Here is a 13,564-nt window from a genome sequence, read left to right on the forward strand (position 1 = left end):
GTTCAGCAGACGTTAGTGTAGTGTGTATTGAGGCCTTAAGATTACGGGGGCCTAATTGTGTATGGGGGGCTTTAATTACGTTATAGTTGTCTGCTTCTTCAATCGACCCAATCTGTTTTGACAATTGGAAATCACAGCTCTTTGGATGAAAAAGTCAAGTCAGTATGCTGCTATAGGAGGATTCTGTGACATGAAACACATAGTTGATGTACTTTTAGAAAGGGTACTTATGGGAAAAGAGGAACATTTCAGAAGGAATTATTTTGCAGATTGCACCAATTTTTAAATAACTGCACAAACCTTTTAACTTCAATTTTGGTTGCTCAGGTTACAATATTTTCAACTTACAATAATTATTCTTGGTGATCTAAAAAGGTGCTGCATCTCACCCAGAGGTGTGGTACCCCACTCTCAGGTAAGGAAGAAGTGCTGCCCGGGACCCACCAACCTGCATCCAACACTACACCATTCCAGACCAGCAGGCGTGGCAAGATGCATGTGTACAATGCTGAGCCCTGCTCCCTGGTTGGAAGTGGGGGGGGACCGAAAGAGGGGGAACCATGTAGTGGGTGTGGGTGGAGGAAGTAGATCAGGGGAGCACCGTCAGTAGGAGTATAAGGGAACCATCTTGTAGGAGACAGGACAGTCTGAGGAGAGAGTCAAAGGAGAGAGAGTTGGGAGCAGGAGCTCTGGAGGAGCTCTGCTCAGGAGGAGTGGAGAAAGGAGTCGGGCCTAGACTGAGAGGCCCAGGAAGAGTGAGATAGGACGAGAGCAGAGGGAAGGCTCCAGAGAGACAGAGGGGATCCCAGGGGCACGGGAAGTGCAGGAAGCCACCCGTGCGCTAGAATCTAGACGGACGTGGAGGGATCAGGCCGCAGAGGGGACCGGCCCCTAAACTAGTGGAGAACAACCAGGCACAGCTAGACAACCGGAGGCTACTGTACTTTCAAGGTGCAGCTGCCCACTACCACAATTACATCGCCGAAAAGGTGGCCGCATAGGATTCAGGGGACTGCACGTCGCCCGACAAGATCCGAGGCTACTGGCTTGGGACACTGATTGTGAGGCGCAGGGCAGGAGGGTGAGAGCCAGCGCAGGAAGACGACCGAGGAAGGAACATAGAACGGGGTCCCGTTTAAGTACTCCTGAGATACGTGAGAGATTGCTGAACCCCTTCCTTGGTGAACGCAGGATGTGGATAGCTATAATCTGGCAGTTGTAATCAGGAGCAGCGTGATAACTGAGTAAAACCTTGAAGACCGCACCCCACTGTGTCCTTGAATAATTGCTGCACCATCACCAGCCCTGCACTACACAGCACCAACAACATCTACCTCATAGCATCACTATATCCTGCCCTGGAGCTAAGCTCTGCCTGTGGAGAGCTGAACCAACTCTGCTGCGTCACCATCAGCTCCAGTGGATCTGCACCGAAGTGGCGGCTCCATATAGCCGCTTACCACAGGTGGCGTCCCCATATAGCCGCATACCACAGGTGGCGTCACAAACATTATCTCTATAAAAACTTTATTCCCCTTTTACTTTCCCTTTAATTGACTGCCCTGGGTCACTGCCACAGTGACATCCCCCAGCATCGACCGGCCCGGCTACCGAGTACCCCACGGCCCAGGGGGCGCGAAAAATCTATATTCAGTCTAAAATGTCTCAGCACTGTCTGCAGACAGGTATCTCAAATAAATTTTGCCGGTACCCCTAGTCATGTTTCAATGCACTTTAGTAGGTCAAAAATTGACTTACACTTTATCTCACTATAGGTGGCAATGAAAAAGCTTTCTTCCTTCTGTTCCCAGAGAACATTGCCTTTAAGACTCACAAACACCAGCTAGATGGTGGTACTGTAATTCTGAAGCGCACGTAGCACCTCTGTCCAGTGTAGTGCTACATGTATAGTATTATTTATTTTGCTCCCTTATATAGCGACATTTATTCCATAGCGCTTTACAGATATTGTCATAAATGTTCCCATTCCCACAATCTAAATTCCCCATCACTATGTCTTTGGAATGTGGGAAGAAACTGGAGAACCCAGAGGAAACCAACACAAAGACACGGGGAGTATACAAACTTCTTGCAGTTGTTGTCCATAGTGCGATTTGAACCCAGCGCTGCAACAGTGCTAATCCCTGGGCTACCATGCTGCTCTACAGTATTGCTACCTTTCTGTGCCAGGACAAGCTGATTCTTTGGGCACCAGTGGGTGATGGATTCATTTTATTTTTATTGCACACTGTCTCTAGTTAAAGGGATTGTCCAGTGAAAACAAGTCATCACATATCGACCAATGGGACCAGAATGAGGTACTTTTATCACCATAAGAATGAAGCAGCAGTGTGCATGTGCAAACTGTGCATCATTCATTCCCTCTGGGGCTGCAGAAAACTGTGCATGGCTTTTTATGGCAGCTCCATAGGAAGTGAATGGATCGGCGGTCAGATAACAGGTACCCAATGGGGATAAAAGCTCCCTCATCTGCCAATCATTGCGGGTCCTAGAGGTGGGACACCCAGTGGTCAGTGCGTTATCCCCTATCCCATGGATAGATAAGAACTTGATTTAACAAGGTAACTAGTGTTGAGCAAGTATGTCTCATTAAGTATTTTGGCGTGCTCGGCGTTTCTTTTACTGTCGCCGCGGCTGCAAGTGTCACAGCTGTTAGACAGCGGTGACTCATGCAGGGATTGCCCGTTTGACACAGGTTGCGCCAATGACATGTCCATACCCGTTCATAGTGTGGTTAAACAATTTTTACATTCTAGCCAGGTTGGGATTACACAAGTTTGTAAAATAGATAGAATATAACTGCTGTATACTTCAATAATTATTTAGATTCCACCTTAATATCTAGTGGGTATTTTTGTATTGTTGATTAATGGAGTAGGAATCATTTATTGTGGTGCCCTACACTGCAGACATCCCACACACCAAGTGGGGAACATGTTATAAATTGGAATACCAGAACTGTTTCAGAAACAGCAAAAAAATCATACAGACTGACAAATAGTGGGGACAAGATAATCTCCTCTTTACTTTTATCATTCATTTCATGTTTTAGTGTTTCTTTAATTGTTCTTGACTGTACAAGTACATTAACAGTAAGGAATATCATAAAAGCTGTGTGTCAGGAACTAAGTGGAGTCTTGCATGCAGTCATTTTAAATGTTTAGACAGAGGACAAAAAGCAGAGTCTTAAAACTTTAAAGGAGATTTGTGGAGAAGATAAAAGGATCTTTATTAACTTGTCTATGGCATGGGGCTCTCACCGCAATGTTTACTACGGGTACTTGTGCATGACATGATTGCACCCACCTCTGTGTAATGTGAGACATTCACTGCGAGCAGCTGAATAGCTGCAGAGGAGGTTTCTCATCATTCTGTTCTGTAATAGCACTAATTAGTATAGTATTATTCAAGTCTTGTACAAAGAAAAGCTAAGGTATTTTATTTAACCTCCAGATCTCTCACTGAAAGGGATTATCCAACCCACGACAACTTTAGAAACATAAAATGGCAAAAAAAAAAAAAAAAAGTAATACGTTACCAATCGCCTGCCACTCACATGCTATCATTCATCAGATTTCTTGCAGATCTGTTTGCCCTGCTCCAGCATTGATGTTTGGACATGACACGTGACCACTGCAGCCAATCACAGGCTGCAGTATTAACCTCAATGTTGTTAACCCCTTTTAAATGCTAGCTATACAGGTAAGTGCTGTAATGTTATGTTATAATCAACACAGGCAAATCCTCATATCTAAGTAAAGGGTTCTGCCCGATTCCTCACATGATGGATAACAATAAGATCTACTTATAACGAGGATTGTCAAGGTCTAGGTGTCTTTTGTTTTGATAAGACAGATAGTACTTCTTGTAGTGCAATTTCTTCTGTCAAATTTGACAGAATCTGCAATGAACTTCATCTATCATTGGGTCTACTTGTTTATTTAATCTTAAAACAAATGACAAGTGACCAGGCCCTAAAATTGTTAAATATTCCCTAAAGCGATTGGTCCAATATTACACTGAGAGTGACACGAGTGCATAACACGTCCAAGTGCTATCCGATGTTTTATCGGATAGCACTGGGACCGTTTTTATACTAGGGGACAGTGCAGATCCGATTCGGCATGAGAAAAAAATCACAGCATGCTGAGAGTGGCTCCAGAATTTGGATCACACATACCCATACAAGTCTATGAGTGCATGTGACACATTGGACTGCACTAGAATGTCATCCGAGTGCAGTCCGACATCTGTGGACTTAAACAATGGAGAAGTGTCACATACAGTGTAGGAAAGACAAAGTGCAACACGAAGGGATGAGGGGAAGGGAGCCCAGACACTAGGGAAAGAGGGAAGTGGAGACCTCCTAGGATGATCTGCAATCACCCTGTCTCCCCCTACCTACTCTATATTGGTTCCTCACAAATCGCCGCACAGGAACCTATCCCTGTATTTCCCTAGCCCCTTGGCCCTGAATAGGGAAGGGGGAGTGAGCGCTAGTCAATCCCCACTGACAACTAAAGACAGTAAGGAGAGACAGACACGGGGGAAGTAGCTTAGCTTGAGTCGACTTCAGAGAGATGGCACACACATCCTTTTAGCACCAGAGAGGAAGTAAGAACTGCATTTGCTCCAAGCCTTCACAAAGGGTCATTTCTGTGTAGCAACTAGGAAGTATTTAAACACCCAGGCCTGATTGTCAATTAGAGCAGGAGGGAGGTAGCCGCTGGGTCCTAGAGTGAGACAGCTAAGATGTCTGTAATGCCAAACAAAGGGATCTCCTGCAACCAACTGCAGGGTGACTGTCACATCCATGACAAGATGGAGAAATTAAGTTTTCCGTCTTCTCCACACCTGTTCTCCGATTCTAGAATGCGAGAGGATCAGATCACAATAAAATGACGCTTGGCTCAAACTCTGACAGAGTTTGAGGCGAGTGTCATTAGCATAATCAGCCCGATTTTCTCACTTTAGAGAACGTACAGCCGTCTGACCACAACCTTACGTTGAGAGTCACATGAGGGTACCTCTCCCTCAAAGATGTGTAAGTATAACATATCTACTAAAGATACTCTTCCCAGACTTCTAATTAAGGAACCAAACCTGGGCATCCTACTGAGTCTAAGTGCCTATTGCATTTGACCACGTACAGTGAAGAGACACAGTGACCAGGGATTCTTTCCCACACTGCCCTCCTTCTATTCTGTGCAACTTAAAGAAGTAGTCCACTACTTGGACAACTCCTTGTCATACCCCACACTTGGCCCCGATAAAATAAAAAAGCTTTATACTCACCTTCCTGCTGGTGCCGTTCCTGCGGTGTCGGCACTCGCTCTTCCCAGGGCTCCCGTGGTGTTGTTGTGACCCGTGCCCCCGGCACCCAATCAGCACTGGTGCCACTGTCCCCACTTCCTGTTGAATTGAACATGAACAGAGAGTCAGATCAGCTGCAGCCCGGATTTCCTCTTCATGTTCGATTTGGCCGAAGGCGGGGACAATGACTCCAATGCTGATTGGGCGCCTGGCTCACATGTCACAACAACCACACAAGAGCCCTGGGACCACGAGTGCCAACACCACTGGAACGGCACCAGAATGGGAGGAGAGAATAGGCTTTTTTTATTTTATTGGGGCCAAGCATTTAGATCAAGAAGGGGTTGTCCAACTAGTGGACAATCCCTTTAAAGGTTGCACAATTTTTTTTCGACTTTTGGTCATATTTGCCCAGCTCTGACAAAATGGGAGAAGCCAGGGCATGATTGGGGTGGGACAGGGTCATGATGCTGTAAGAGGGTGGCCAGGACGGTTATGTGCTTCTCCCTTGATTAGTAAAACGGTTATAACCTATGTATACGAAAGTGTTTTATTATGCATAGAACCTTATAGGCACCAAGGTGCACGGTTAATGTATTGCTATAATATGTGGATGACTCAATGTATTCTGATAAATGTATTAGATATAGGGAAAGGATGAGATTAGGACATAGAGTAAGTTTAGATTTAGTTATAATATAGGATTGGGAACAGTGCATTGGTGGGAACAATAAGTTCAGGAAGTAGACAGATTTAGGATAGAAACAGTAAATGTGTTCAGAAACAGCTCCAGTGTGTGAGGGGTAGGTCCAGTTAACAAGGGGAGCACTTCCTGGTTAGTGCAGTTTGAGTGAGAGATTAGATGGAAAGATAGCAGTAGTTGGAGGACTGAGTGCTTGGAGGAACACAGGCTGTTCAGCAGCAAAAGAACGTCAGCCATGAACTTGGAGCAAACATTCTTGGAACGTCCGGGACCTGCAATACACCTGAGGAACTGAGAAGCGTGCCTCAATATCTTTTTTTACGAGAGGTGGTTGGACAGGGAATCGCATAAGGGAGTCGGGAAGGGACTCATGGAAGCTGCAGAGGTGGACGGAGTATTCCAGGGGTCAGAGATGCCAGATAAGAAAGGGACAGTTCAGGGCAAGCGAACAGCGGACATCAAAACATTCTGTGCTAGAGGTGGTCAGCCTGGAGAAGAAGCCCCATTGTGAACCGTGCCCACCCCAGATGGGCGCAGCAGAAGAAGAAACATCGCCCATTGCTGCGAGTGAGTGGAGAACGAGTGGGGACTTTCACAAAATGGGCAGGTGAGCCGGAAGAAGCCCTACTCTGGAAGAGGCAGAGAAATGGAAGAGTATGCCTCAAGCAGTGCGGGCAGGCGCAATTGTTGTTGAGAGAGAGGAAGAGTGATCAGGTAGAGATGGAGCATCATGGATTTCCTCTGGAGAGAGATGGACGCCGATATGTCTTAGCACACCATGGGGAACCAGGAAGGTTCGAATGGAAGCGGCAGCAGGCACAGCAGTTGGAGGAGATACGGCCCGGAGGACTGAAGAAGCCGGAGGTCCCACCAGAGTTCCTGAGAAAGGAGCAGGACCCCAAGACAGAAGTGGCCGTGTCGGTGTGGCCAAAGACACGTGGCAGGGCGGAATGCCTGATGGTGACCTGGCCAGTGAGTACCTCACAACCCCCAAAGAGTACCGGTACAGGGGGCTGTGCGGAGCAGGCAGTGGCTGCCCCTCAAGCGAGGGCCACCACCCTTAGGCCCCAAGACTCAGTTTCAACACTCCCCGGAGAGAGAGTATGGAGGGGGAGTCGACATTTAGTGACTTCTCTGTGGCTACATATATCATCTGCCAGGGCCTGGTGCGGCCACCTATGCCGGCCGTGAGTATAAGAAAACCCTTTTGTGAGTGCGGGCACTTTAAGCTGTCAGTTGTAATTTTGCAGTTGTGCTAGTTGCACAGAAAAATGAGAGAGTGGGACTGCTCTGCATCCCTGAGGGCAAGAGGCCCTAAATGTACCGAAGGATACAAGTACTGGCCAGTGTGGCAGAAGTTTTTGTTTGTGTGCAGTAAATTGTTTTTTACCTTCCAAGTTCGTTTTGCGCACGTTTGTGCACAGCCCTGCTGGATTACGGGACTAAGACCCTTAGAGGGTCAACCACCATTTGTGACTGAAATGGACTGTGTATAACTGCCCCATGGACTTTCTCCAGTGACTGATGGATAGCACACCTCTCTTTTAAAGGGACCATACTCTGCGAAAAGGAGGGAGGGAGGAAACCTGGACAGGACGACCTGAGGATCGAGCCGTGTCAGGGCAGCATATACTGAACTCCTGGACTGTCGGGCCATTTGTAAGTTAGCCAACTGGCCTGTTGTGTTTACAAATGGGCATGCTGTGTCAGGGTCCCTGGAGCTGTACAACTGGAGTCATGTGGACCAGTGTTTAAAAGGAACTTGGACACTGTGTCAGGTCCCCAGTGCAGTGAGACAGGGGTCAGATGGGACCCATGCAACTAAACAGACAACCCGATGTGCGTACCAGGTTGAAGACAAAGGACTCTGACGAAGAGAGTGTTAAATTTCATGTATCTTGAATGAAAAAGTACAGTGGCAACTAAAAGTTTTGCTTTTTTTTTTAAGTGTGATTACTTCTGGCTGTTGTGATGCCATTTCCCTGGTGATGATTTGAAAGTACATGAAGTTGTCATCATGCAAGACCTTAATTTTAACCAAAATTCTTTTGACTAAAGGTATGGTGATTTAATTAAAGAAAACTGCCTGCCAAAAGTTTTGCATATACTATTTATTGAATACAACAGAGAGTAACTCATTGTGTACAATGCCATAACTTAGTATTTTGTAGCATAACCTCTTGCTTTAATTACTAATCTGTCTCTTTCCATTGGCTGTATTCTTTGGCGAACTCAAGTCGGACCTTCCGGTTCTTTGCAGAGATAAAAGGCTTCTTGACTGGAACTTGTGCATTCAACCCTACTGCTCTTAACCGTCGCACGACAGTTTTCCGACTCACTTTGACCCTATACTCGTCGTTCATTTTGTGTGAAAGCTGTACACTTTCATGGACATCAGATACTGACTTTTTCTTAATAATGTGATCAACTCTGGAGGACATTTTCTGTGGTCGTCCACTTCTAGGTGTATCAGCTGTTCCATAACCTTCTTTTTCTTTCTTTAATATACATGACCCTTGACTCTGAGAACAGTTGAATTCCATAGCTACCTCGTTTTGGCTTTTGCCTGACTTCACTCTCAGAATAATAAGCTTCCTGACATCTGGTGCTAAATTTGGCATCGTCTTTGCCATGTTTTAACCTAAAAACACACATTAAAAAAAAAAAAAAAAAATTTAGGCAAAATTTGACTACCCATGACAAAAGATGCAAAACATTTGGCCCAGCAAATGTTGAATACTAACAAATAAAGGGATAAAACAATGTCAAACACAATTTTCGGCCTTATAGCTGACAATCATTTGCTTCCGGTTTACTAAAATCACCAGGAAAATGGGCATCACAACAACCAGACAGAAGTAATCACACTTTAAAAAAAAGCAAAAAACTTTTGGTCACCACTGTATTTGCTAACCATTATAAGAATGTTTTGGTGTCTCAGTGTCCACACACATAGCACAGGAGAATCGGGACACCGTTTATTTGTGGGGTGCCAGGGTGTGGGAGAACAACAGCCCCTCACCCATGACTACCGTCCTGAAAACCTTAGAATGCCACAGCTAGCTACATTAGACAATGTACATAGAGAGTTTGGCTTGGGCAGGTATCTATTTATTTTTTAAACTATGGGCTTAAGAAATAACAGGCAGATAGTTGCTACCTACCTGCCTGTTGTGCTCAATGTCTGCCTCTGCTCTGTTGATGGGGTATGACTGCTGATTGACAGCAAGCTCCACGCTGCCTAATGCTGAGGAGCTGGCAGTCAATCAGCATGACGTCGGCAGTCACGCCCCGTTGAACAGACCGGCCTGGATTAAAAAGAGCGGCTCTGTTGGCGTGGAGAAGCTGAATCGCCAGCAGGCGCGGACAATGACTGCTGTGTGAAGGCGGGAAGTTAGCAACTACCTGTATGTTAATTTTTAGGCACATAGAAGAATAAAATAGTCCTGGATAACCCCTTCAGTTCTCCTGTGATGGCACTGCAGGAAAACTATACACTTGCTACCATATTTTTTTTACATTATAGCTGGTTGCTTGAAGTCCCTGTAATGAAATGCCTTGTGATCAGTTTTTAGTTTGGAAATCTCTTTGTTAAAAGATCTCCCTAAGTAGACAACTCTAACTTTAGTGAAAGTGAAATACTGTGTTCACAGTTTATCCAGGCTGCCTACATTTCTGTAAACTAATATCCAATGACTACTGTCATCACTGCTCAGAGACCGAAGCCTGATGCCAGTAGTATGGCACATGAAGGCTCCGGCAGTCATGTGCCGCCTCTATGTAAATAAAGGACAGGAGCGCTGCAGGATGTCAGAGAGAGTAGCTGAGTACTATTTTCTTATTTTACATTACTGGCAGCCATTTTTACAAACTTTCTACAAGTTGGATAAACCCTTAAGGCTACATTCCCACGATGAGCTTTTGGTGAGTTTTTGATGTTGCATCATTTCTGCACCAATTAAGTAAAATAGGTTACTTGCATTTTTTTATTTATTTATTTATTTTTTTAAAAACTACACAGAGTAAAAAAAACTCACCAAAAAACTCATTGTGGGAACGTAGCCTAAACCACCAGTGATGCCATGAATCCAAACCCTAGTCTTATTAGCTGTAGTACTAATGACAATAGCAACAACTATACAATTAATAATAAAATAATTGTGATTTCTCCATTATTTTCCATCTCCTGAGTAACCTGTCCAGTTTGACTTCTAAGGAATTGCTATTCCAGAGGTTGATCTATCTCCAGGGCAAGATAATAAGTGACAAGTGAGAAATGCATCAGTTCACACTCTTGCTCCAGAGCAGAGGAATTCCTGGAACACATTACTTGTTGGCTTCCCCTAGATGAGAACATCTGGTGCAAATTATTTTCTGAATTCTGCACCAGTTTTGCACCTGCTTTCTCCTAGTAAAAATAATAAAAGTGTGATTTAGAAACAAACATGCCCTAATTATGATGGTGCAAAACACAGAACGTTCCATATGACACAAGGAGCCCTTCAACAATTTACCCAACTGCTCATTTCCTGCAGCACTTACAGTGATTGACTGCCACTTATTCAGCTTCCATTTAAGACAGCCCAGAAACCAGCAAGCACAATGGCATATGCCAGACAGATCACACTCATGGCACACTACTTACTAAGACAAGAGAGACAGATCTTCCAACCCAGACAGCATGTTTTCTATGCTGCAATCCACCAGTAATGAGACAATTCATAGCAGAGAAGTGCTTTAGATATCATAAACCTCCCAATATCTGCACAAGGGGAGCACAATGAAATCATTATATACTGTGTATCATGTTGTGCATTATCATACTTACATTGCACTGGATTCTGTCCATGACTTTACTTATGAAGTCTCATGGTCTAATTGTGTTTACATATAGACTTGTCCATAGACATTAGATCAGTCCATGGGGATCTTTTACAGCACCCTGCCTACATGGACAAGGGTCCCCCTAGAAGCACTCCTTAGATAAGAGCTGGGGGATGGTTATATAACAAAGAGTGTATCTAGAATTTAACCTTCCTTCCATGAGATGCCATTTAAGCCCTATTCATATAAAACCATACACCCCCTTTAAGGCTGAATTTCCATGCTGCAAATTTTTTTGCAGACTTTTTTGCTAATGAAAATAGGTTCCATTCATTTAAATGAGATTGTTTGATATGAATGGGACAGATACAAAACATTCCGCAACAAATACAGTGTGAACGTACCCTTGGTATATGTCATATTATATGGTGCTTGCTGTATCTGTGCTGCATAGTCACACATCCTTGGATTGTACTAGGTGTACTGTTATTTTATAGCAAACATTAAGACATAGTTGTGAAAACACATGCAAACTGACCTTGAAGACTCCGCAAATCTACCTGCAACAGAGGTGAAGTATACACCTAAGGCAGCCATCCACAGCAGCAGCCACATGGCTAAGCCCAGCACCTGGAAAGCTTCTAGTATACTGAGAGGTAAGGCTGGATGCTCTCTCTTCTTCCTGAGGAGTTGTGTGCAGTTACTTGTTCATTAGCCCTGTGTTTCTATATGGAGGGCAGTGCTGAGGGTCCCTGCAGTGCTAGTCACTCCATCCCTGTGCAGATCTAGTAGTGGGGGAGCACTGTTCCTCCAGCTTGTCTTTTGTTGGGTGTTAGCTCTGCCTTTTTCCTGCCTTACAGCAGCTGCATTAAACACTTGGCTGCTCTGAAATTCCAGCCAGTCTGCCCTCACAGTCACTGATGACAGCGCAGAAGGTTGGTGGGTTGTGGCAGGATTTTACATAGGGAGGAGTGGGCTGCCTAGGGTTTTCCTTATTTTAACCCTATGTCTCCACTACCTGTGTGATAAAAAAGAGCAGCTAAAAAGTGCTTGCATATACTGTAAGTCTCTACTCTAAAACAGCCCTAGTGTGAGTTACACTCCTGCTTTGTTTTAATTAGATCCCCTCCATGTTTTCTAACATAAGGAGTGCACATGTTATACTCCCAGTTATCTAACACAATCACAACGAGCAATATTTGGCAAAATATCTGTGACACTAGCGACTCATCATCATCAACAATATACAGCTCAATTGGGTGAGCCAGACTGATTGCAGGATCTCACAGGATGAGTCAAGTTCCCTCGCCCCCTACCATCCACTGACTAGATGCCTCCACTGGCTGCCCCCGAGCAACTGCTGGACCTCTCTGATCAACCTTCTAATTACTTTTACACCTATATCTTCATCCAAAGAACCTATTATTACCTTTCCTCCCCCTCTAGACTACCTGGCACCTCCAACCATGATGAGGCCAACATCATTTTGCAAAAATATACCTCTATCCTAGACTATCCCTACCCAAATAATCTCAGTCTCGCCACTATTGCTCATTTCTTCCTAGTGACCACATGATCCTCCTTATGGTTCCTTACCAGTGTTGAGCGAAAATGCTCGACACTGCTCGGTACTCACCCGAGCATCACGCTACTCGGGATGTTCGGCGAGCACCGAGCATTTCCGGGTTACTCGGGCGGGAGCTCGGGTCTCCGCCCTGCATGTTTGGCGCTCTTTACAGAGCCAATGAACATGCAGGGATTGCCAGCCAGTCACTGTAATGCCGCAGCCATGTTGTTTGTGGGCATTACAGTTATTTGGCTGGCCGCACAGCGTCACCTCGAGTATTTAAAACCGGGCGCCGCCATCTTGGACACAGTCGCTCCGGATCAGACAGTGTAGGGACAGCGCTGCTGATTTAGGGAGAGATATAGCCTGCAAAATAGTTAGTGTTGGGTCTGTAAAGGCTGCCAGAACAAACAAACAGTCCTTCTCAGGACTAATATCCATCCCAGATATCAGGCAGGGAGGCAGGCAGGCTGTATAGGAGACGCAGTGGTTATACCAGCAAACGCTGCATTACAGTCCTGTGTGCTGCTCCTGTTGCTGAAATTGCTGGACTTAGCTCCAGGTCCCGGGGGCCAGGAAAAATCCTTTTTTTTATCTAAATCCTCTTTCTTTTTTCCTCCTTCACAATGTACAAATACTCATCTTATTAACCTTTTGGTGCCCCCCCCCCCCAAAAAAAAAAAAGTGTGCCTCTGATTTTTCAGACAAAAATATATCTGTTGAAAATAGTCTGGTGTAGGCCAGAGAAATAGAAGTGTGGTTTTGTAGTTCTATGGGCCATTTGTATCTAAAAAAACAGTTTGAGTGTGTCGCTCACTGTTCAGCCGCAAATATATATATATTTTAAAAAGCCTGGTATACACCAGTAAATTATTACTGTGGTTTTGATGTTCCATGGTAAAACATCTCTATTATCCTGTTTTTGGCATTTTTTGCTGTATAAAAATAATAAGTGTCTCCCTGATTTTTCAGACACAAATATATCTGTTGAAAATAGTCTGGTGTAGGCCAGAGAGACAGAAGTGTGCTTTTGCTGTTCCACGGTAAAAAATCTCTATTATCCTGCTTTTTGCATTTTTTGCTGTAAAAAAAAAAAAAATAGTGTCTCCCTGATTTTTCAGACACAAATATATCTG

General features: G+C 44.7%; 1 protein-coding gene across 2 annotated transcripts in view; it reads right to left on the reverse strand.

Annotated features, from left to right (window-relative positions):
- The window catches only part of EGFL6 (EGF like domain multiple 6), a 112,327-nt gene extending 100,525 nt beyond the window's left edge, over window positions 1-11,802 (reverse strand). For both annotated transcript variants that reach the window (XM_073664694.1, XM_073664693.1), the window contains exon 1: window positions 11,400-11,802. In XM_073664694.1, the coding sequence (XP_073520795.1) occupies window positions 11,400-11,476 (77 nt within the window). In that variant the 5' untranslated portion in view covers window positions 11,477-11,802. The remainder of the gene's footprint in view (window positions 1-11,399) is intronic.
- Window positions 11,803-13,564: the final 1,762 nt, after the last annotated feature.

Source organism: Phyllobates terribilis, unplaced genomic scaffold, assembly GCF_046119375.1.
Source record: "Phyllobates terribilis strain yellow unplaced genomic scaffold, ASM4611937v1 Scaffold_2__4_contigs__length_985480577, whole genome shotgun sequence".
NCBI lineage: Eukaryota > Metazoa > Chordata > Amphibia > Anura > Dendrobatidae > Phyllobates > Phyllobates terribilis.